General features: G+C 36.8%; 1 protein-coding gene across 1 annotated transcript in view; it reads left to right on the forward strand.

Moving 5' to 3' along the window:
- The window catches only part of LOC143239121 (uncharacterized), a 66,761-nt gene that overhangs the window by 17,775 nt on the left and 21,885 nt on the right, over positions 1 to 27,101 (forward strand). Inside the window, exons 3-8 of the mRNA XM_076479963.1 lie at positions 21,366 to 21,878; positions 22,151 to 22,301; positions 22,414 to 22,592; positions 22,734 to 22,869; positions 24,091 to 24,188; positions 25,253 to 25,468. Of these exons, the coding sequence (XP_076336078.1) occupies positions 21,366 to 21,878; positions 22,151 to 22,301; positions 22,414 to 22,592; positions 22,734 to 22,869; positions 24,091 to 24,188; positions 25,253 to 25,468 (1,293 nt within the window). The remainder of the gene's footprint in view (positions 1 to 21,365; positions 21,879 to 22,150; positions 22,302 to 22,413; positions 22,593 to 22,733; positions 22,870 to 24,090; positions 24,189 to 25,252; positions 25,469 to 27,101) is intronic.

Raw genomic sequence — 27,101 nt, forward strand, 5'->3', positions numbered from 1 at the left:
TTTTTAAACCCAGACTGGCTACTTTAATAGGACCCATGGCTATTTGAATAGGACCAATATCTTATATTTGGCTAGATCATCTCTATCGGAGATAATAGCCTGAACTTGGCATGGCAGTGACTCTATAAGATGAAGGAAGGTATTTTGTTTTACTCTATTCTATTTGCCCCAAATAAAATGATTTGCAAGTGGGTAATCACAGACGTCATCAGAAGGTTACGGTAGCGGGTACAACATTGACTTTTGTCCCAAGTAGTTCGACTGATATACGATGAATGTGTTAACCAATAAAAGTATCTGAAGCCACCATTTCGAACCACTTTTGTGCAACAGAAACTAAGAGTATTGTTGTATTATGCTCTTGCTGAAAGTTCTTTTGTTTTTTGTTTCAATTTCGCGCACAGCTACACAAGGGCTATCTGCGCTAGCCGTCCCTAATTTAGCAGTGTAAGACTAGAAGAAAGATTGCTAGTTATTACCACCCACTGCCAACACTTGGACTGCTCTTTTACTAACGAATATTGGGATTGGCCGTATCGTTATAACGCCCCCACAGCTAAAATGGCGAGCATGTTTGGTGGTGCGACGTAGATTCGAACCTGCGACTTCCTGGAAGGATTGACTCTTGTTTATCGGGATGGGCATATAACATTGTAGTTAGAGAAAGAAAAGACTCACTTTGTATGGTATTCTCTCTTGTATAGGGACTGAAGAACGCAAACCCTGTCACGAGAAAGTTGCCTCACCATTATATCACCTCCAGCATTTTGTTCAATTCAGAATAACACAAACAAGGTGAAGCGTTTCATGTTGTGTTCTCCACTTCTTTACAATCAGTAGAAGAGAGTGAGAAACTCTTCGGATTATATCACACGCTTCGAGTTTCTCATTCCATCGAAACGTATTTTTCTGTTGGTATTGAAAATAAACGGTTTTCAGACAGGGTTTCACGTGGTACGGTTGGAAGTAGTCAAACCTTAAGTACTGTTGAAGTGAAGTGCCAACTGTGCTTTAACTTTTGATATTTTGCATTTTACAAACCTGTAAAAGTGCCTTTTCCCTTCGGCCATTAGGATCTCGCATGGCTTGATGGTTAAAGCTGTCCACATGTTGTGATTTCGAGTTCTGTTACCGATCATGCCTACCCCTTTCACCCGTAGGGGGGTTATAATGTATGATTAATCCCACTGTTCTCTGGTAAAAATAACCTAAGATGTGGCATGAATAGTATTGACAAGCTGTATTCTTTCCAGTGTATCACTGCTGAATTAGAGACGGCCAGGCTGATAGCCCTCGTGTAGCTTTGCGCGAAACTATCAAAAACAAAACAAACTTTTGGTCAGTTACCAGTGATTGCAGCAAAGTTTTCCTATAATGACAGATGTATAATCTCTTTCAATTTCGATATAACTAGTTTTTCACTCTAATCGAGAGCCCAATAGGATATCAAAATGTAATCAGAGACCTAGAACTTTGCAATCGAACCCCTATCGATTGTACGCTATTACTATCGACTACGCTCAAGTCGTTGGAGCCGAAATTTCGATATTTTCACAGCTGACTTCAATTTATGGCGAAACGGCAGTTTATACTCGAACTTTTAACATTTTTACTTAAGAACTTTTAACCAGAGGTGTCGCTGCAAAGAGGTAAATCGGAAAGCAGCTTTATAAAAATTCGAAACATTTTTTTTATACTACAATTCTAAACGACAACTATCACAATAATTATAAGAAACGAAACATGGTGAGGAATATGACAAGAAACATAATGATTAAGGTTGTGCTCTCCTGAACAAAAAAATGTTATTTTGTTTACACAAAGATACTCGAGGGAGAATTTGCAATACCATCCCTAGTGGTATGTGATAGATTAGAGGGAAGAGAAGGCAGCTAGTTGGAGAAGGCAACTTCACCAACCACCTACTTTTGGGCCACTCTTTACTAAAAATATGAGATTGATCGTACCACTATAACACTTCAAAACAGAAAAGGCGAGCATGGTTTAATTTTAGATTTGAGCATCGCGCTTATAGCGCATTCTCGGATCAAAACTGCGGAGCGCGTTTCTTGGCACTGACGTCATCACGAACTCTTGGATTCAAAGCGGATGCACGTTACCTACGAATTCTTGTCCAACTCACTGAAAAACCAGAAACTCTCTTTAACAAATGTAACAATACTTTTAAACAGTTTCTGAAAAACGACCATAAAGATGGATGAAATACAAGCTCAAAATAGGGTTACATTGATGAATGCGTTACAAGCTAAACAATAAGGTTACAATGATGAATGCATTACAACCTAAAGAATAATATTAGATTGATGAATCCATTACAAGCTAAAAAAGAAGATTACATTGATGAATGCATAACAACCTAAAGAATAAGGTTACATTGATGAATGCATTACAACCTAAAAAACAAGATTACATTGATTAATGCATTACAACCTAAAGAATAAGATTACATTGATGAATGCATTACAACCTAAAGTACAAGATTACATTGATGAATGCATTATAACCTAAAGAATAAGATTACATTGATGAATGCATTACAAGCTGAAGAATAAGGTTACATTGGTGAATGCATTACAAGCTAAAGAATAGTTACATTGATGAATGACAGCAACCAAAAGAATAAGTTTACAATGATGAAAGCGTTCCAAGCTAAATAATAATGTTACAATGATGAATGCATTACAACCTAAAGAATAAGATTAGATTGATGAATGCATTATAACATAAAGAATAAGGTTATATTGGTGAATGCATTACAACATAAAGATTAAGGTTGTATTAATGGATGTATTACAAGCAAAATAATAAGATTACATTGATGAATGCATTACAAGCTGAAGAATAAGGTTACATTGGTGAATGCATTACAAGCTAAAGAATAGTTACATTGATGAATGACAGCAACCTAAAGAATAAGTTTTCAATGATGAAAGCGTTCATTGCAACCTAAATAATAAGGCTACATTGTCTATAAGCCATGATTTACAAGGTTATTTCTAATATATGTTTCATAGTTAGAAGAATCAAACTTTTTAACGCTACTCAGAATACAATATATATTTTTATACCTTTATCAGGATTCTTAAAGCGCATTTCTGTTGAAACTTCACGTGATACATGATACAGGATTACGAAAGTGTTTTATTCCGTAAAACGTTGGCGTTTGTTGAAGTATAAACGTTCTTTTATTTTTCCTTACATACTACTTAGATGCGATTGGTTGTATCTTATATATTACTGAGATGCGATTAGTTGTATGTAAGTCGTGACAAACAAGGATGAAATGGTGAAGATATGATAAGGCTCATTTCAGAAAATATTTATTTGTAATGCAAGAACAACCAGAAATCCTGAAGCAGTTCCTCAGTATTTATTTCAAGGAGAGAACTGCGCAATAGAACCTCACGTGGTCTAATCTAGAATGGAAAACGATATATTTATTACCAACTACGCGGGCGCTGGCTGTCATTATTGGCTGACAGTTATTTGTGTGAACTTAAAGTGTTTGCTAAGCGCGTTGCCTAGTGATATGACGTGTGTTTTGATAACACGAAAACTCTTTTTCTTTGTCTCGTGCGCAATCAACTTTAATAGTTACCTAGTTTGTTCTTTGCGCTATTGTTATATCACGCTGAATCAAATATGTCTTAAAATCAATGTTATTCAGACGAAATGAAAGTATGAAAACACACACATTTTTTCACACGAGTGTAATGTTTAATCGTGTTCTATTTATATTCCACATTATCTACTTATTTTGCGTAGTAAATCTGTCGAGGGCGTAAGGTTGATTTCACGGGTGTCTGTTACTTTCACACTAACTACTTATTTTGGACAGTGAATCCGTTGAGATGTAAGGTTGATTTCACGGGTGTCTGTTACTTTCACATTAACTACTTATTTTGGACAGTGAATCCGTTGAGATGTAAGGTTGATTTCACGGGTGTCTGTTACTTTCACACTAACTACTTATTTTGGACAGTGAATCCGTTGAGATGTAAGGTTGATTTCACGGGTGTCTGTTACTTTCATATTAACTCATCTACTTAAATTCATATTTTTATTATGCATGTCGGAGAGAAAATTATTAGTATTTACCACCGAATAAAACCTTGTCCTTCTTCAGAACACACATTGAACATATGCACATGGATAGGGAATAGTCGATTTCGTCTTACATTATTCTTTTAAGCCTCTCCAAATATGACTCTAAAACAGAACGAAATCATGCACTTCGATGTTCCAGCGGGGCCTGACATGTCCAGGTGGTTAAGGCACTCAACTTGTAGTCTGAGGGTCGCGGGTTTGAATACCCATTGCTCCAAACATGCTCGCCCTTTCAGCCGTGGGGGCATTATTATGTGACAGTCAATCCCACTATTCGTTGGTAAAAGAGTAGCCCAAGAGTTGGCGGTGGGTGGTGATGACTAGCTGTCTTCCCTCTAGTCTTACGCTGCAAAATTAGGGAGGGCTAGCGCAGATAGTCCTCGTGTAGCTTTGATCAAAATTCAAAACTAACTAAACCAATCAATGTTCCGGAAGGGAAAAGGAAAATACGATCTATCGATTTAGTCATCTGCTTTTCATAGATTAATACAACCCTAATGTATTTTGCATTTACCAGTTGGTCACTAGAGACATCATTTGTAACATACTAAAGTCCCTACAACTTGTGTAGATTAGAGTGAAATATTGTTCAGCTTTTGTGGTTTCGTCCCTGCTGATCTAATCTAACGCATTTTCCTCACTGTGTTAAAAAAAAGAACGAAATACCACGTATCGAATTACTCTCTGAAATACAAGTCTAAAATCCTATGTAACTACAGTATTCGTGTAAAACATTTGGCATGTTAATATGAGTAAATTAAATGGTATTCGTCACAGGACAGTAATTCTTAGTGGATATACCAATGCTATCTAAAACGTGAATATTTGGCTAGTGGAAATGAGCACCAGAGGGAGATGAATCTAAGAAATGTAACCACGAATCTCTCATGTATCTAATGATAGTTTAGTTTTCACCACTTCTAATTTCCTGATTTATAACTTTACTTGTGTTACATTTCACCTACTTCAGTGTCTATTGGAACAAATAAACTACTGACACCATTCACTTACAAGCATTGACTTGCCAGTGAAATAGGAACACTATCAAATATCGAGTTGCACAACCTTAGTTCCGCCACAATTGACCTGAACTCGATGTTGCATGGACTCTACAAGATGATGTAAATTGTGCTGTTCAGTTGTACCCTATTTGTTGAGGAGAATAGTCTTTGGTTTACGGAAAGTAAACGTTCAAGTCCGTAAGAAGAAAACAATCACTCTAACTACATGTCGGTGACTATGCTGGTTAAGAAAGTTGACTGAATATGGATTCGGATAAGTCTATTTCCGTAAAATTTGTTTGTTTCTGAATTTCCAGCAAAGCTACACGAGGGCTATCTGCGCTAGCCGTCCCTTATTTAGCAGTGTAAGACTAGAGAAAAGGCAGCTATTCATGACCATCTACCTCCAACTCCCCGGCTACTAATTTAACTACGAATAGTGGGATTTACCGACAGATTAAAAGCTCTCACGGCTGAGAAGGCGAGCATGTTTGGTGCAACGGGGATTCGAACCGGTGACCCTCGGATTGCGAGTCAAGGGCCTTAACTAGTTGGCCATACCGGGCCCAACCGTCAAATTTGAAATGTAGCTATAGGGGTCATATATGGGGATTAGCGACAACATTCAAGCTCACTTTGGTTAGTATTCATACTTGTAAAAAAACACAGGATCTAATTCATGCCACAAGACTCCACCATCATAGTAATTCGAGCACACGAAACAGAATAAAGATGAAACGAGAAATTTTAGTTCTCATTACATTTATCCAGTCATTCGTTGCACTTCAGCGTTCCTTGTTTGGCGTAACCAAGGGACTTCATTTTGTTGTGTCGCACAACTTTAGTCAACATACTGCCGCTTGTTTCGCCATATTGTGATTTGGTAGTGAGAGGTGGGGGATATGGTGGCCATCACTAGGATATCGAAATGCGTGAGTTAACGGTAACAGAGTTTATAGTAAGCGTATAGTGAAAATAAAAGTAAACAAAAATCATTCATTTTGAGACACAATTTAACATTTGTTGTTGTCCTGTACAGTCCTGTCCACCCATTTTCTCCTTTGGTCAGTTTTCAAGGTTTCGTGGCTTTAATCTATCCTGTTGGTAACTCACAAAACTGTGATGATACCTGTCTTTTAACAGCCGATTAAATGAAAGGTATTTAATAGCAACTAATTATCTTAAGAGATACCCACTACACTGTTCCTTCGAAAGTCAGAGACTGCCTTAGAGACTAGCCATGAAATGAGCACGACCCTACACTGCTGGAGTTCAAGCAGACACACTTTTTTAGTCGATGTTAAAGGAGTGAATTTGGTGTCATGATCAAGTTTTTATAATCTGAGTTAGATAAAACAAACGTTACTACAGTCTTTTATATGTTTCATTCCTCTACAAACAGCGGTTTCCTGCGCTGCTATTCGTCTTGATAATGGGAACTGATAACACGTGTACATCGATATTTCTTAAAAACATTTAAAATCAATTAATAGTGCACACCGCTTCGAACACCATCTAGAATAATCTAATACAAATAGTGATCGAAAAAAAAATATATATATACAAACACAATTTACTCACTGAAAAGTAGGCCTAGAATTGTTTCGTCAGATAATTTTGCGAAACGTCTCGTATATTCAATTGCAGCGAAAAAATTCGTGTTTTTATTTTTCTTCAACAATAAACCATTGAGCCCCTGGGGTGAGAGGTGAAACGCTTATGCTTAATTTAGTTGCGAACATTTTCAGCCGTTAAGAATTATCTGGAAATTTCTAAACGAAAAATCAATTAGCGCAGTTTGTTGGCGACGAAGGTTATGATATGATGTGTTGAGATAACACTAACTTTTACGTGCATAGCCAGACCTGATTGAACGTTTAATACCATTGGGATCGTGTTCTAAAACTTTATTTTGTTTTCGGAAGAAAAGAACTCCATTGATCAGAATTTTTTTTTAATGTGATAATTTCCATTTCTTTCCCTGTAGGGGCCGTCTGTGCTCTGTCCTCTATGGGTATCGATGGGGGTCCGTAGACAACCGTTTTGCCACTGGGGGTCTTCCCTGATTTCAGGTTTTATAGATTACAATTCGTGGAAACTGCCGAATTAAAACTTTTTAAACCCATTGCTTCATTCTCTGGCTAATGCGTTACTATAAAGAAGTAATTTTACTGTTGAACCAAATTTATAAGCTTAGTTACTGCATTTCTATTTGAAATGTGAAAGATGGAAGCGAGAGCCGGCTGTAGTTGTGCTTTGGAACTCTTTATATTGAGTTACTGAAATAATCGGTGTTTTCTCTTAGATAAAAGGTTTCGTTTATTTTGAATTTCACACAAACATACACGAGGGCTATCTGAGCAAGTTGTTTCTAATTTGGCAGTGTAAGACTAGAGGGAAGGCAACTAGTCATCGCCACCCACCGCCAACCCTTGGGCTATTCTTTTACCAGCGAATAGTGGGATTGACCATCACATTATAACACCCTCAAGGCTGAAAGGACGAGCATGTGTGGTGTGACGGGGTTACGAACCCGGGACCCTCAGATTACGATTCGAGTGCTTTAACCACCTGGTCATGCCGGACCAACTAAAAGGTTATATGTTATTTATTGCCAATTATTCAGCTTTTCGGCATTCAGGGTTGTTTGTTTTTAGACCAAACCCACATTGTACTATCTGCTGTGTCCAAAACGGGGAATCGAATTGCATATTTTAGCGTTGTAAGTTCACAGATTTACCACTTCACCACCAGGGGGATTTCATTTTGGTTAAAAAAAAAGATGGGTACATCTGCGATTATGGTAAAAAATTATTTATTTCTTTAGTTATTGGAGTTTTAGCTCAGAATAAAAGTTTCCCAGCAGGACAGTGATACGTCTACGTACTTATAACACTAAAATTTGGGATTTGATTCCCCATAAGGTGAACGTTCTGCATTTTCAAATGTGGCGTGGTTTAAAAGTAACAGTTAATTCAAATTAACCAAACGAACGAAGCTCTTGTGGCGTTGGAACTGCAACTGAGTGGTTGTCCTCCCTCTGGCCAGTAGTTTAAATTAGGGACAGTTATACTTACATTTTACGGTTCTCTAAAGTGGTTATTTACTCATGCGTGCACGAAATTTCGTTCGAGTTGTTACGTCATCGTATTATCCATGACTCAGTATAACTTTAAGACGATTTCTGAAGTCCTTTTTTTTCTTTGGGGTTCAGTATGGACCAGGTGACTCTTAATCTGAGGGTCGTGGGTTCAAATCCCCTTCGCACCAAAATGCTCGCTCTTTCAGCCGTGGGGACGTTATAATGTGTCGTTCAATCCCACTATTCGTATGTAAAAGAGTTTCACAAGAGCTGGTGGTGGGTGGTGATGACTAGTTGTCTTTCCTCTAGTCTTGCACTATTAAATTAGGGACGACTAGCTCTCGTGTAGCTTTGCGGGAAATTCAAAAACAAACATTTTTTTTCTTGAAAAGAATGAAACTATTGAATCTTATTATAGATAGCAGATTCATTTAAATCTTGACAATAAAATTTCATCAAAGGAATTTTTGTACAAGTTGTTGTAATTTAAAGACCGGTCATATTAACCAATTCTTATATCATTAAGCAATTATTGCTGGGAAATGAAAACCTCATGAGCTGCAACTGTGTCTTTTCATTACGGCTGCTTTAAATGCGCGCCAAATATTCTCGAGCCGTACACAGTACCTAGCAGTGGACTTCTGGAGTAGGACCGCACCCTATACGGCGAATCAGCAGTCAATGGATTAAAACCTTGTTCAACATACGGATCACTTCGGAGAGTGACCAATTATTTTCCGAGGGGTCAGGGGGTAAACGTATGAACTTACAACACTGGAATCCGAGGTTTGATTCTCGCGGTCGACGGAGCACGTATATCCCATGGTGTAGAATTGCGTTTTAACAGAAAAACAGTTAGCAGTTGCTGTACTAGGTTTGTTTCTTTATAGTTAAGCACAAAACTAAGCAAAGGGCTATACGAGTATGTGCTCTGCCCACTACGAGTATCGAAAGTCGGTTTCTAGCGTTGTAAATCTACACACATACCCCTGTGCCACACGGGGCACTCTATTAGGAGGGTGTTCACCACAAGACAACTAATAAAATAAGTGACGTAGCTAACAATGGTTCCAGATTTGAATAAAACAATCAAAGTAATGTTCCATTACTTGATGTATGATGGATTGTTGGGAGAAAGACATTAGTGAACAATAGGCTGTTCTAAATCGATTTTCATGAAAATGCTATAGTTACAAGACAAAATTATTTATGTCAAATCTGAGTACGGTTTAGGTTCAGAGCATTAAGAGTAATATATTTCATATTAACTAAATGCAGGCAAAAGATTTATGTTAATAGGTTTTTTTATTACTTGTTTTAAATTGTAAGTAAATTAGTTTCACCTGTTCTCCAATGTTAACTTGATTTAGGGTATTAACAGCTGTGAACAAATTTTTTTGCATTTTACCGGATTTTCTCTGAGGGTTTTTGTTTTTTAAAACAAATCTACGAAATGTCTGTCTGTTCTTTATCCACTGCGGGAAGTCGAACCCCGGATTTTAGAGTTTTAAACTTATCGCTGACCCATTGGGTGGGTTTCTGTCAGGGCTGAAATCGGATAAACGGTTGAACAGAGATTTGATATATACTGCAAATGTTCATAGGTTAAAGGTTAATTAAATAATTTTGTTGCATTCGTATAAAGTACATTTAAATATTATTATTTTTCAAATAATTAGCCCCCTCTCAGTGTCGCAGCGACAGGTCTGCGGGTTTATATCGCTAGAAACTGGGTCTTTCTACCCCGGGTGGGCACAACATAGATTGGCTTGTTGTTTTTTAATTTCGCGCAAAGCTACACGAGGCCTATCTCCACTAGACGTCCCTAATTTAGCAGTATAAGGCTAGAGAAAAGGCAGCTAGTCATCATCACCCACCGCCAACTCTTGGCTACTCTTTTGCCAACAGATAGTGGGATTGATTGTAACATTATAACGACCCCACGGCTTAAAGGGCGAGCACGTTTGGTGTTACGAGGATTCGAACCCGAGACTCTCGGATTAAGAGTCTAGTGCCTTAGCCATTTGGTCATGCCGGGCCACATAACATAAATAACTCATTGTGTAATTATAAACTAAATTGTATGGAGTAACACAAGGTTTTAAACACGTTGATAAATTATTTAACTACAAAATAAAGAAAAAATAATTAATATGTAATGATTCGATAAGATATAAGCGTCCCAATTGTTACAGCCGACTCGAAGATTTAGTTTAATTACATGAAAAGTTGATTAGAAAAAAACAACAATTTAAACGTAAATTTCAAGATACCTAAAACACAGCAATGAAAATTGAAGAACATAAAACAGCTAAAGAGCAGAGTAAGACTTAAAAACAAAAAAATAAAGCAAACTGACAGACAGACTTGAAAACGTAATAACATAAAATAAATAACCAGCTAACAGACAAAGACTTGAAAATGAATAATCCAGAAAAGCCAAATGACAGACGAAAATATGAAAATGAATAACCTAGAATAGCCAACTGACAGACGAAGACATGAAAACTGAACAACATAAGGTCGAGGGTTCGAATTCTCCCCATCGCACCAAACATGCTCGCTCTTTCAGCCGTGGGGGCGTTATAATGTGACGTTGGTAAAAGATTAGTGCAAGAGCTGGCGGTGGGGAATGATGATTAGCTGCCTTTCCTTTAGTTTTACACTGCTAATTTAAGGACGGCTAGTACAGATAGCCCTTGTGTAGTTGTGCGCGAAATTAAAAAACTAACAAACATTGATTTCTATGCGTCCCTTAAAGATCCTAATCATGGATACTCATCACAGTTCACCGATGATGTAACAGTCTGGAAAAGTGTTCCAACACCAGCAACAGCAGCCACAAATATACAACCGCAATTAAAGAGAGTATGACAGACGAAGACATGAATCTGAACAACATAAAATCGCCAACTGACAGACAAAGACTTGAAAACTGAAAAATAAAAATCAGCCAACTGACAGATGAAGTCATGAAAACTGAAGAATAGAAAATATCCAAGATTCAGACCAAGACATGGAAATTGAACAGTATAAAATAGCCAACTGACAGAGAAAGATTTGAACAGTGAACAACATAAAATAATCAACTGACGGACACAGACTTCAAAGCTTAACAATATAAAATGTCCAACTGACAGACGAAGATATGAAATCTAAAGAACATAAAATAGCCATCTTACAGACTAAGGCTTGGAAAATGAACAACATAAAATAGGCAAATGACAGACAAAGATTTGGAAACTGAATAATATAAAATAGCCAAGTGACAGACGAAGACTTGAAAACTGAATAATATAAAATAGTCAACTGACGGAAGAAGACCTGAAAACTATAGAACATAAAATAGCCATCTTACAGACTAAGGCTTGGAAAATGAACAACATAAAATAGCCAACTGACAGACAAAGACATAGAAACTGAACAACATAAAATAATCAACTGACAAACAAAGACATATAAACTGAACAAGATAAAATAGCCAAATGACAGACAAGAGACATAGAAACTGAACAACATAAAATAATCAAATGACAGACAAAGACATATAAACTGAGCAACATAAAATAGCCAAATGACAGACAAAGACATAGAAACTAAACATAAAATAGCCAATTGACAGACAAAGACTTAGAAACTGAACAACATAAAATAGCCGACTAAATTAAGCATAAGCGTTTTACCCCTCGCCCCAGGGGCACAACGGTTTATTGCTGAAGAAAAATAAAAACACGATTTTTTTCGCTGCAATTGAATATACGAGACGTTTCGCAAAATTATCTGACAAAACGATTCTAGGCCTACTTTTCAGTGAGTAAATTGTGTTTGTATATATATATTTTTTTTCGACCACTATTTGTATTAGATTATTCTAGATGGTGTTCGAAGCGGTGTGCACTATTAATTGATTTTAAATGTTTTTAAGAAATATCGATGTACACGTGTTATCAGTTCCCATTATCAAGACGAATAGCAGCGCAGGAAACCGCTGTTTGTAGAGGAATGAAACATATAAAAGACTGTAGTAACGTTTGTTTTATCTAACTCAGATTATAAAAACTTGATCATGACACCAAATTCACTCCTTTAACATCGACTAAAAAGTGTGTCTGCTTGAACTCCAGCAGTGTAGGGTCGTGCTCATTTCATGGCTAGTCTCTAAGGCAGTCTCTGACTTTCGAAGGAACAGTGTAGTGGGTATCTCTTAAGATAATTAGTTGCTATTAAATACCTTTCATTTAATCGGCTGTTAAAAGACAGGTATCATCACAGTTTTGTGAGTTACCAACAGGATAGATTAAAGCCACGAAACCTTGAAAACTGACCAAAGGAGAAAATGGGTGGACAGGACTGTACAGGACAACAACAAATATTAAATTGTGTCTCAAAATGAATGATTTTTGTCTACTTTTATTTTCACTATACGCTTACTATAAACACCGTTACCGTTAACTCACGCATTTCGATATTCTAGTGATGGCCACCATATCCCCCATCTCTCTCTACAAAATCACAATATGGCGAAACAAGCGGCAGTATGTTGACTAAAGTTGTGCGACACAACAAAATGAAGTCCCTTGGTTACGCCAAACAAGGAACGCTGAAGTGCAACGAATGACTGGATAAATGTAATGAGAACTAAAATTTCTCGTTTCATCTTTATTCTGTTTCGTGTGCTCGAATTACTATGATGGTGGAGTCTTGTGGCATGAATTAGATCCTGTGGTTTTTTACAAGTATGAATACTAACCAAAGTGAGCTTGATGTTGTCGCTAATCCCCATATATGACCCCCATAGCTACATTTCAAATTTGACGGTTGGGCCCGGTATGGCCAACTAGTTAAGGCCCTTGACTCGCAATCCGAGGGTCGCCGGTTCGAATCCCCGTTGCACCAAACATGCTCGCCTTCTCAGCTGTGAGAGCTTTTAATCTGTCGGTAAATCCCACTATTCGTAGGTAAGATAGTAGCCGGGGAGTTGGAGGTGGATGGTCATGAATAGCTGCCTTTTCTCTAGTCTTACACTGCTAAATAAGGGACGGCTAGCGCAGATAGCCCTCGTGTAGCTTTGCTGGAAATTCAGAAACAAACAAATTTTACGGAAATAGACTTATCCGAATCCATATTCAGTCAACTTTCTTAACCAGCATAGTCACCGACATGTAGTTAGAGTGATTGTTTTCTTCTTACGGACTTGAACGTTTATTTTCCGTAAACCAAAGACTATTCTCCTCAACAAATAGGGTACAACTGAACAGCACAATTTACATCATCTTGTAGAGTCCATGCAACATCGAGTTCAGGTCAATTGTGGCGGAATTAAGGTTGTGCAACTCGATATTTGATAGTGTTCCTATTTCACTGGCAAGTCAATGCTTGTAAGTGAATGGTGTCAGTAGTTTATTTGTTCCAATAGACACTGAAGTAGGTGAAATGTAACACAAGTAAAGTTATAAATCAGGAAGTTAGAAGTGGTGAAAACTAAACTATCATTAGATACATGAGAGATTCGTGGTTGCATTTCTTAGATTCATCTCCCTCTGGTGCTCATTTCCACTAGCCAAATATTCACGTTTTAGATAGCATTGGTATATCCACTAAGAATTACTGTCCTGTGACGAATACCATTTAATTTACTCATATTAACATGCCAAATGTTTTACACGAACACTGTAGTTACATAGGATTTTAGACTTGTATTTCAGAGAATAATTTGATACTTGAAAACTGAACAATATAAAATGGCTTACTGAAGGAAGACGACCTGAAAATTAAATAAAATAAATTAACCAACTGACAGACAAAGACTTGAAAACTGAAGAAAATAAAGTAACCAACTGACAGACAAAAACTTGATCTGTGAACAACATATAATAACCAACTGACAGACGAAGACCTGAAAACTGAACAACATAAAATACGAAACTGACAGACAATGACTTGGAAACTGAATAATATAAAATATCCAAGTAACAGACAAAGACTTGAAAAACTGAACAACATAAAATAGCCAACTCGCACACAAAGACTTGAAAACTGAAGAATAGAAAATAGCCAACTGACAGAGGAAGACATGAACACTAAACAATAGAAAATAGTTAAATGAGAGAAGAAAATATGAAACTAAACAATATAAAATATTCAACTGACAGACGAAGATATGAAATCTAAAGAACATAAAATAGCCATCTTACAGACAAAGGCTTGGAAAATAAATAACATAAGATAGGCAAATGACAGACAAAAATTTGGAAACTGAATAATATAAAATAGCCAAGTGACAGAAGAAGACTTGGATGCTGAACGACAAAAAATAGCCAACTGACAGACAAAGACTTGAAAACTGAACAGCATAAAATAGCCAACTGACCGAACAAGAGATGAAAATTGAACAACATCAAATAGCCAACTGACAGATGAAGACTTAAAAACTCAACAATATAACATAGCCAACTGAGCGACGAAGAGACGAAAACTGAACAACATAAAATAGCCAACTGACAGACGAAGACTGGAAAACTGAACAATATAAAATAGTCAACAGAAGAAAGAATACGTGGAAATTGAACTACATAAGATAGCCGACAGGCAGACGAAGACACGAAAACTGAACAATGTAGAATAGCCAACTGACAGACAAAAACATGAAAACTGAACAATATAAAATAGCCAACTGAGAGACCAAAGTCTTGAATCTGAACAACATAAAATAGTCAACTGGCAGACAAAGACTTGAACAGTGAACAACACAAAATAATCAACTTACAGACAAAGACTTGGAAACTGAACAACACAAGATAGCCAACTGACAAACAAAGACTTGAAAACTGAACAGCATAAAATAGCCAATTGACAAAGATTTGAAAATTGAACAATATAAAATAGCCAACTGACAAAGGAAGACATGAAAACTGAACAATATAAAATAATCAACTGTCAGACAAAGACTTGGAAACTGAACATAAAATCGCCAACAGACGGGATATGACCTGAGAACTGAACAGAATAAATTAACCAACTGGCAGACAAAGACTTGAAAACTAAACAACGTAAAATAGAGTAAAAAGTGGGCTAAAAACTTCTGTCCACTAGGGCTCCTACAAGGGACACCTTTTACTCTCTGTTTATTGGTACGAAGTATTTTATTGAAGTCAGGCTTGGATCCATGTAAGGAGTAGATAGAGGCACTGACCAGTATAAATCGTAGTACCAGCTGAAAAGAAATATAAAAGACTGTTTTCAACTGACATGTCTAGGTTGTCAGGATGCTCTACTCGCAATTTGAGGATTGTGAGTTCGAATCCCAGTCGCTAAACATGTTTGTCCTGCACGGTCATTCATCGGGTCAGCCACTCGTGTGAGTGTGAAAATTATAAACTACAAAAAAGCTGGACGACTCCAAACTTGTTGCAATTGAGGTCATTACAGAGAAGGAGAAAGAAAATAAAATGTTTGGTAATAACACTGATCGCATCTTAAAACATGTGACACACAAATATAAGGTGCTCCAAGTTCCTGTGTGAAGAGTCTTGTTAATTTTGATCATACACGGACTTGGAATGATCACTCTACTAAAAAGTTTCAAATAAAAATAGGTAAATGGCCATAAACCCATAAGAATGCAGGTATTACAGAATTCCAAGCATTCACATGGTGTCATGAGTTTTCTCAAAATAATAATAATAAACAAGATAATAATAAAATAATTACTTTTCAGAATAGTTTCTCTGATTGATGTTTCAAGTGTAATCAAGTGGTTCGTTATCAGTTGCTGCCTATGATAACCACATTGGATGTTGCAGAGGAGACTGATTGATTCTAAGAACTAATTAAGACGTTTGTTTGTTTTAGAATTTTGCGCAAAGCTACACGAAGGATATTTGCACTAGCCGTCCCTAATTTAGCAGTGTAAGACTAGAGAGGAGTTAACTAGTCATCACCACCCACCTTCAACTCTCGGGTTGCTCTTGTACCTACGAATAGTGGGATTGACCGTCACGTTATAACGCACCCACAGCAGAAAGGCCGAGTATGTTTTGTGTAACGGGGATTCTAACTCGCGATCCTCAGCTTACGAGTCTGGCCACGGACTCTAATTAAGACGACTGTTAACCATCCTTTGTAAACATTTACACAGACAACCAGTCAGAGCAATAGATTCATAAGTAAAGGATCCTTAGGGTGCCTCCCAGGCTTGAAAACAACACCAGTAACCCGGGGCCAGAAATTGGGAAATTTCTCTTCCTGCCAAGAAATTCAGTTCTTAAAACAAAAATAAAACAAAAATGTTCTTCTTGGTAACAGTATTTATTTTTAAAAACGTTGAGAATTATAAATTTGCGTTTCATAAACGAAACTTGATATTCGCTAAAATTCCAATATTTCCAAGTAAACCACCGACTTCTATATCTTCAGTAACTGAGCGCCGATCACACACGTTATTTTCATTCGTGGTAGCGTTATAATGGATTGCTGGCTCCATTATGTTAAATAGACCAAGAGTTTGCGTTGGGTGCTACTAGCCGGTGTTCTTCTATGGGGTAGGTAATTCAAAAATAGGTACAGAGGTAGTTCAGCTTAGTATGTTTGGCATAGACAAACAAACTCTTTAATAAATTGTAACAATACTTTAACAATGTCTCATACAATAAATACCACACAGTAATTGTCACTGTGCAGTCCATCTTATGAACCTAACTCTTGTAACAATTATAAATTTGTAACAATAATTAAACAGCGCCCATTCATTGTTTATAAAACACTTCGTTATTCGATTATTGTCTCAGACATAACTGCTAGTGAGTTACTAACGTTATTCTATCGTTTCATGCTGGTATTGGAAGCTTCGTACACTGAAAAATTAAGATTATTGGATGTTTAATTTACATTATGAATGTTTTACTTCTATTAATATTTAAGTTAAAGTTTTTATATGTGTAACCCAGCAGGCAGTGTTAAATTGTTCACACACTGGCCAAATCTCTTTCACTCTATCTGTACATGGGTGTTTGTTTACATCTGTTTAATTTCCATCACTATAACAACAGTAAAGTTTTTTCTTCACGAGGCCGAAATTACTGGCTATTACATCATTTTCTTAATCGCAATGGGGTGAGTGTATGTCATGACGTCAGTTAAGACAAGCTTCAAAAGAGATAGGTGGAGAGAAAGGCGTTACAGGTGGAGTTCACTTAAACTGACAACATGAGTTCATACAAATGTCTGTCAATGTTGTTTTGTCAATTGTCTATTTTGGAGGTCCATTCTATATTTAACAGCCATTCTTCTTTCATGCAACTTAGTTGAAAGTTCTATAACTTTGTATTCCACGATATATAATGATAGAGAACAAAATGGTTTCACGTAAAATAACTTTTTCTATCGAACATTCGATTTGAAATTGTTCTTTCCTAACCATTGCTAAACTGTTAATTCCAGGAATACCACCCATATAACATGAAAATCGATTGTTTTCTAGTGCTTATTTAGTTACCTTCAGGTTTTGTTTGTTTGTTTGTTTTTGAATTTCGCACAAAGCTACTCGAGGGCTATCTGAACTAACCGTCCCTAATTTTGCAGTGTAAGACTAGAGGGAAGGCAGCTAGTCATCATCACCCACCGCCAACTCTTGGGCTACTCTTTTACCTACGAATAGTGGGATTGACCGTCACATTATAACGCCCCCACGGCTGAAAGGGCGAGCATGTTTGGCGCGACGGGGATGCGAACCCGCGACCCTCAGATTACGAGTCGCACGCCTTAACACGCTTGGCCATGCCGGGCCCTACCTTCAGGTAGAACGCATTTTATTTTTTGTTAAAAGCTTCGATTATGTCATTTTTCCCAGAGTTCTATGTTTTGCAGTTGTCCGTATTGTGTTATTGGTTTTTTTACATTTGAGAGGTCAACTATTATTATCATTTGATTTAATGCTTTGTTTGTTTGTCGTCAAGCGCAAGGATACAAATTTGTCTATCTGTGGTATTCGAAACCGCAGGTATCGGCACCAGGTTTCAGTGATAGAAGCTCACAGACTTACTGTTGAGCTACAATAGCTTTATATTTCATGTCATCTTTGGTTGAACATTTGTTGTGAACTCACTAGTTTTTTATTTGATAGACAACCCATCGGCTTCAAACTTAACGTAAATGTTTATTCTTATTTTTTACACCTATTTGTTACTAGTATTTTGCTTGACGTTTGACTTTTCTCAGTTTTACAGTTTGGTGGTGAACGTTGTATATGACTATCAACTCTGATCATTTTACAATTTGATGGTGAGTGTTGTATTTGACTATCAACTCTGATAATTTTTACAATCTGATGATGAGTGTTGTATTTGACTATCAACTCGGATAAGTTTTACAACTGTCATCTTTTGTTAGTTACATCCGCCACCGAAGGTTATTCTTTCCCCTCTGTGTTTGTATGTGTTTATTTGCGTATTTTTCAGCAATGTTTCTCGAAAATGAATGAATAGATTTGGACGATTAGTTTCTGGAGGGTCAAGATCACATGGAGGTCATTAAAATCCAAACATTCCATATCTGTTAACATTGGAACAGATTTCACACTATTTTTACTTTATAATTCAGTCAAAAATAACCGGACTTTGATGAAACTTGGTGGACATATCTAATATGTTATTCCTCATTTTCTGTCGGAAATTGTTCGTGTCCGTTAAGAAAAACGGATATACAGGTACAGAGCCGAACATGATTAATGTTACGTGTCTGAGTCATGCCCCTACAAAGTGACCGTCTAGTGTCGTATTTGACAGTCATGGCTTAATAATTTTACAGAGGACTCTTTGTATGGTCTAACAGCTAGCGTGCCGAACTGTGTAGTCGACAGTACATGACGGTTCGATTTCTGTTTCTAATCAATCATCCTCTGTACTTTAAAACCTTGGGAGCGACAAGATGAGAGTGATGGTCGATTACAGTAGCTCGAAAGTTGTGAGTGCAAACAAACAAACAATGCCATAAGGGTGCTTAATTTGATAAAAAACTTTAATGTTTGACTTCTAGCAAAAACAATGAACTATTCGTAGTACTTATGATCGTGACCTGAAAGACTAAGACTAGAGGGAAGGCAGCTAGTCATCATCACCTACCGTGGGATTGACCGTCACATTATAACGCCCCCACGGCCGAAAGGGCGAGCCTGTTTGGTGGGACAGGGATTCGAACCCGCGACCCTCAGATTATGAGTCGAATGCCTTAACCACCTGGCCATGCCGGGCCGACCTGAAAGTAAAGATCTCGAGTTACTTAATGTGATTTTCATCCAAAAACACATCTCGATTCAGTACCTACAATTTCACTTTTAGATATAGGTTTCGACCTAACAGTTATGACCTTCAAGCAAAAGTAAAGACCTCGACATAAGAGTTATGACTCTGACCTAAGATTAAAACCTAAAATTAATGGATGCTGCTTTGATGTGAAAGCTCGACCGAGTGCTTGCTGTTTTAATTTTAAAATTCTGCTTTTAATTTAATGATTACGATCTTCTCCCAGAAGGTAAAAGTTTCGACGTAGTAGTTACGACCGTGACCTTAAAGTCCTATCGAGCTGTCACTGCGCTTCATTCAGGACTTTTATATAAATTTGAAACACATTTTACAGTCTGAGGAGCCCTCCTTGTCCGGGTTATGAATTTAACATATTTTACAGTCTGAGGAGCCCTCCTTGTCCGGGTTATGAATTTAACATATTTTACAGTCTGAGGTGCCCCTCTTTGTCCGGGTTATGAATTTAACATATTTTACAGTCTGAGGTGCCCCTCTTTGTCCGGGTTATGAATTTAACATACTTTACAGGCTGAGATGCCCCTCCTTGTCCGGGTCATAAATTTGAAGAAAGACGTGTGGGGGATGGATGCTACGATAAATAAAGCAAAAATTTTAGATTTTACACAATTTATTTTAACATAACATATCATTACAGTTTTATCATTACATCACCTATGCACTTAAAAACATGGTATACATTGTGCGATAGTGAAGGTAGCTTTGAACAAAGAGGTAGCGAAATAAGTTGTGGCGGTAGGGACGCTTTCTGTTATCCCTTTCAACAACACTCTGTTTCACGTGATTAATTAATTGATTATTAATGTCAGTCTTATGGTGTATTTGTAATAGAAACTTCAGCTCAGTCTATGCAGTGTTGCAATAGTGGCGGCCATTATGTTTTCTCCATAGAGAGTGTTAGTTTGAGTGCTTTCCACCCTACACTGTGTGTATGTTGTTTTATAATAATCTTTTCGTTTTTCATTTAAACAGACAGACACTGATTTTTTTGTTTTATATACATATAATTTTAAAGTAAAGCTATTTTGAGAAAGTTTCGTATTGAATATTCATATACGAAGTTCCTGTATAACTTCTTACATGTTGTCCCGTAACGTAAAATAATTTCTCGTTATCAGAATTAAAAGTTTGTTTTGCCCAGTTTTTGGACCTTTATTAATACTTTCATTTTAAGTTAAAAATAATAATTTTAAGGAGCAAGTTAAAGTAGGGTATGTTAAACAATATTATTTGATATCTAAAAACACTGATCCTGTTTTTATGGAACAAATAAAACGTCGGTTGAAAATATATTGTGATAAAATGGTTGTTATTAAACACAAAGCTATACAATAGGTTAGGGTTACCTATGCTGTGCTCACCATAAATATCGGGGCATGGCCAAGCGCGTAAGGCGTGCGACTCGTAATCCGACGGTCGCGGGTTCGCGCCCGCGTCGCGCTAAACATGCTCGCCCTCCCAGCCGTGGGGGCGTATAATGTGACGGTCAATCCCACTATTCGTTGGTAAAAGAGTAGCCCAAGAGTTGGCGGTGGGTGGTGATGACTAGCTACCTTCCCTCTAGTCTTACACTGCTAAATTAGGGACGGCTAGCACAGATAGCCCTCGAGTAGCTTTGTGCGAAATTCAAAAACAAACAAACAAATCATAAATATCGAAACACGGATATCACTTTTACTGTTAAACCACTGAGAGGTGTAAATATATATATACTGTTTATCTATTACCGGGTGAATCTAAATTATATTTATTCTTTATGCTTTCTGAGCATCTTCATGTTCAATAGTTATCACTAACGTAAAATGTTTTATTTATAATAATAAAATATGTTTTGTGCAGACACTATGTGAGCCTGACAAGATATGCGCAGAAACTTGTGGGGCTCCAAATTTCTCGTGGATAAGCGAGGATGGAAACATCACGTGCCCCTCCGGGCTGTACTTTTGTATACAAACAGAGGAGTGTGCTCTGTGTCGGATGGAAAAGAAAAAGAAGTGGCCATGCCCATCCGGGATGGTTTATTGTTTGGAACAAGAGATGTGCATCGTAAAATGTCCTAAGGATCCACCATGTCCGTCAGATCTGGTGTTTTGTGAGGATCAGCAGGCCTGTTTACCTTCCTGTGAGGAAACTGTTTTTTGCACCGAAGGAAAGGTTTTCTGTCCTGAGCTCCAGGCTTGTGTTAACATATCAGAATGTTTTCGAAACGAATCTCTATGCAGCGTGACATCGAATATTACAATGACTTCAACCTTTTTCTCGTGTTTGAACGAAAGACGTTGTCCACAGAATTCTACTTGTTGTCCTAGCAATGGGCTGCCCGTTTGTGTCACACACTCAGGAATCCCTCTGGTGAGTCATAAGGGAATTTGGTACAGTTCTAGCCTCATATATCTTTCGTTTCTTCAGAAGCTTGAATAAGTTGGTATAAAGTTTGAGATCAATACAAGTAAATCGTTAACAACAAAACATATGCATACACGAACGAATATCTCATTCTCAATTTGTTTTAATATTTTACAAGTAATATTAAGAGTTACGGATAAAAAATGTAAAAGTATGTTAAACTTATTACTCACAAATGAAAGTCAATCGTGTAACTTACCACTGCTTATTCTCAACAGAGTACAACTGAAGTACCATTGGCCATAGCAGCCAGGCTAACAAACACGTTAGATGCTGTGGACGTTTCGTTTACAACTGCACTTATTCCTCAAGGAACAATCAACTGTTCTATAGTTTTCGACCAGTTAAGCTTAAAGTTATTCGGCCAAGGTAGGTTGATGACATATTTATTCAATTATTTTAAACAAATGTTTCTAAAGCATATTTTATTAAATAACACTTATTGAACTTTAATAAACTAAAAAAAATATTTTCTGTCAAGGCCCCACTTGTGTCAGTATAGCAAACATATTGACTGTCCATCTTGGAAAAGAACCTACTCTAGTTCCTAGCAATATTATAGCCCTTCGACCAGGCAATGAAATATATAACCGAGATGTACCACCGGAAGAAAGGTTTGAAGCTACCGGAATGGTCAGAGTAGAGGGCGCTGTCAGTCCAGTAAGTTGAAATGTAAATAATTAATAGTTATCAAATTTCTTGAATATACATATAATTAGACACGTAGTGAAATGTTTTATAAATATCTTTATGTGACATACTTGGCTCACCTTAATACTTTTTTATATATATTCCGAACAGTTTACTCCCCACTTTGAATTATTCGGCCCAAGAGAAGTGTGTGGAGGGAATATCACTATTACAATAGTTGATATTACAGGAGATGCGTGTTTTGAACTGGAATACTTCCGGAGCATATTTCCTACTGATACGTCAGGTAAAGTTTGCGGAGTGGTGATTCTCTACCTTTAGTTCCTAACTATTGTTCTATATGTTATTATAAAGAATAATTAATATAAGTTATTGTAAACTTGAGTTTGTATTTACGATAATTAAAAACTAAATAAAATGCCTAGCTCCTTAATTCAAGCAATTAGACATATAATTTTGAGTTATCTATCACGTGATTTCATTATTTTCCCTTGAGTAACACCACAGTTCTTTGTCACCCACTTTCTTCTCCCTTCTCAATAACACAAAGTTTCTCTTTTGTTTTGATTATTTTCTCTCGATAAATATTATTTATCTTTCCTGAGACAAATCAAAGTTTTATGTGTTTGATCTTTCCTTGAATCACTTCAAAATTCTCTGTAATGCGTTTAATCTTTGAGTCTCATCAAAGCTGCCTGTGTTCTGACTACTTTCTCTGAGTCACTTCAAAGCTGTCGGTCATGTGTTCTGACTACTTTCCCTGAGTCACATCAAGGCTACCTGTCATGTGTTCTGACTACTTTCCCTGAGTCACATCGAAGCTGCCTGTTATGTGTTCTGACTACTTTCTCTGAGTCACATGATCGATAGCTTTGATGTGACTTAGGGAAAGTAGCCACATCAAAGCTGTCGGTCATGTGTTCTGACTACTTTTCCTGAATCACGTCTTGAACGTGTTTTAATTATATTTCTATGAGTTACATCATTTTAGTTTGCCGTTATGTTTTGATTGTAGTTTTCTGAGCTACTTCTCTATCGTTATGTTTGCCTGAGCTACACGAAGTCTATCTGTTGTTTTGTTTGGCTGTTTTCCCAAGTATTACATCAAGTGTTCATTTCTTCTCCATTGTTTTTATTTCTAATATTTTGTGACATGCCTCACCTTCTTTGCACTCTACGTTCTCCAAGATAAACTTGTGAAATGACGTCATAATCTCAGCAAGCTCCAAGCTCCGTGAATATACAAGTATAATGGAAGGAACTGTGGAGGATGGCCCGTATATGAAATTTTGGTTCGTTATACAGAGTAAAGTGAAATAGTTTCTATGAATATTGAACTAGATAACTCAGAACGTTTCCGTTTATGTATTTATTTTTTTTTACACTATGTAAACCTTGCAACCAGTTTGTTATAAGAACCGTAAAGGCGTTTTTAACGACGATATTCATTCTACGATCAGTATATTTTAATAACTATCGTAAAGCTTTGTTTTTTCGGTGTTTTTAGATCCCAGCATATATTATGACCTACACGAAATACAACAACGTATTTCCCACGCATCCAGTTCTACAACTCCACGAGAGCTCTCATTTTCCAGTAACAGGGTAAGTCCAACAGCCGCAGACGCAGCATAATTAGGTCACCTAGTTCACTAAAATAAGTTGAACTCTAACAGGTAGAGATGCCGAAGACCAAACTTAATAGTAGTATCGTAGCGAATATTGTCTTGTTTTATTGACAAATGGATTGAAAATATGTATAGAAAATACTGTTGTCCAAATACATTCCCAGTATTAGGTTACAGGACCAGGTCAAAGAATAATTACTATATTTACGTGTGCTAGTTTAATAATTATTCTTACTCTGGTCCACAGAATAAATTTTTTGTTATTGATGTTGGAGTCTGCGCAACGTGAGTTGGACGTCATCGAAACATGAGTTAGACGTCATTAAAACTCTAAGTTGGATATCAATTTGGTGAAAGTAAATAAAGTCACAGAAAAAGGTCGCAATTATGGCTAAGAAAAGAAGTCATATTTTATTTAAGTACCATAAATAATTAAAATAAAAGAATATATTGAATCAAGTATTAACTGACAATACATGACTTCTACACATTGACAACAGAAATGGTGTGATGGCATCACACATACATTAGTGTGCAAAAGAACAGAACATTTTAAAAAACGTATTTTTAGTAATAAACAATGGTGTATCGTGTGTTCGTGTTTGTATTGTGACTTTTTTCCTGAATTTATATTAATAGAACTCCAAGAGGACAGGGCACAAGAATTGTTGAAGATGTAATGTAGAAAATTAACTCGTCCTTCGTTTCTGTACCTTCCACCTTCTTCCATTTATATTAGATGCTGCCGCTTGTTTTTTCTTTGCAAAATAACTGAGCTTTAATTTTTGATTTTATTAAAATTTTTCATTGGATTTAAACTGCTAAAAAGTTTAAAGTAAAGTTTAAGTACGTTCTTTCAAATTATTTACAGTCGCACGAATTGAGACAAAGGAAGACGTTTGAAAAAACATAATTGGAAAATATTATCATCTCAAACTGACCTTTTTAGATGCTGTATTTTTGCTGTACTTTAATATCTTATTTCTCTTTAAAATTTCAATCGACACACACACACACTTTTTTTTCGTTTCTTCACTTCAGTTGAAAGAAAACATCGACTACGTTTTAATATTTACAGCGAGGAATATTCTAGGACTAGCGACTTACTTCCCCACAGCTCACAGAATTCGACGTACCACTAAGCCGTTGGCTCTTACTCTCCTGGGTCCTGCACTGGTGGATCCTCACATTGATGTCACCATCACTGTGGATGTTGATATTTGTGTGGATCTAGATTTGACGTCATCGAAACTTCAAGTAGGTTATGTTAATTAAACTTGAAGATGAGAAAAAAATCAGAGGTTTGAAAAGTTAAAGTGAAAAATTAAATTATTTCTCATTTCTACATACCATCACCCCCCATTCTCAGCATACACCCTTCCTGTTTTTTTTTCGTGAAATGCAAAGAAAACACAGTTCTTGTAATGCCGTGACAAATACGAGGTTCAGAATTACATGTTAACCAATTTTTTCACAGATACTGGTACCACTGGTGAGCACTACATTATGAGAAAATGTAATTCAATAACGTTATTTCTCTTGATTCAGTTTGGCATAGAGGTATTGATGATAACCAATCAGATTTAAAGCCATGAATGTGGAATTTAATAAAGGATATTTAGGTTTTTATCCTAAACACAAGACCCGGTACTACCAGGTGGTTAAGGCAATCGATTCGTACTGTGAAGGTCGTGGGATCGAATCCTCACCACGACAAAGAGGCTTGCCCTTTCAGCTGTGGGGGCATTATAATGTTAAGTCAATCTCACTAATTTTTGGTAAATGAGTAGCTTTTTTGGTAAATGACTAGCTGCCTTCCCTCTTCCCTGCCTTCCTGCCTTCCCTAGCAGTCTTACACTGTTAAATTAGGGATGGCTAGCGCAGATAGCTCTCGAGTAGCTTTGCGCTAAATTCATAAACAAACAAATCTAAACGCGATTTTAAAGTTCAATATGACGGCTATCATGTTAAAGTCTTAATATGGGATATGTTTTAATGTGTATATTTTTATGTATTTATAAAGAGAAAAAGAATATAGTGAAAATCAAGCATCTTTAGATATCAAATTGTGACGTGGATTAAAAAGTATCGTGAATTTACATTCTTACACGTATTACGAAGTTTCTTGAATAACACGCGCAAACTTTGGTACAACAATATATTTTAACGTGTGAAGAAACTCGAATTTGACCATTAACGTTGGAAATTAAAAAAAAAAACAATTATCATTGTTGGATACGTTCACCGTGTTTGTTTTAAACCTATTTTGAAAATGAAACTTAAAGAGGGTTTCTAATACTGGTGGTTGTGTGTTCGGTCAGTTTATTTGTTTCTCTTCATCCTCTTGACTCGTGACCACGTAGGAGAAAATTCCCGTCCCTTTTGTTGTAGTTCAGTTTGAAGTTCAATAATTCACAAGTTTAGAGGGCGCCTAAAACAGAATGGACTTTTTACGTTCTCCTGTTCACCAGTTACAAAAACAGTGAAAACACGAGGTAAGCGACATCTGTAGTACTGAAGTGTATCGGTGAAGCTAGGAAGGTGAGACTGCAGCGTTAAAAACAGGCTACCAGGAACTGTTTGTGAGTTTTCATGTAAAGCTACTAGAGGGCTACCTGTAAGAGGAGCCCGTCACTCTGAAGTGATGGATTGAAAGGAAGGCAGCTAGTCAATACCATCACCCGCCAACTCTCGAGCTTCTAATGTCAGACCGAATAGTGGGATTTGACTGTCGCACTCATGACGCACGAACGTTTACAGAGGAGGTAAAGGATCGCGAACCATAGACCCTCAGGTCTACAGTATTAGAGGAGTATCAATTTTAATAGCTAAGTTTGTTATGACAACAATAAAATATTGTGTTTAAACAAAGTACTGTAACTGATTCAGC

Source organism: Tachypleus tridentatus, chromosome 13 (genome assembly GCF_004210375.1).
Source record: "Tachypleus tridentatus isolate NWPU-2018 chromosome 13, ASM421037v1, whole genome shotgun sequence".
Lineage (NCBI taxonomy): Eukaryota > Metazoa > Arthropoda > Merostomata > Xiphosura > Limulidae > Tachypleus > Tachypleus tridentatus.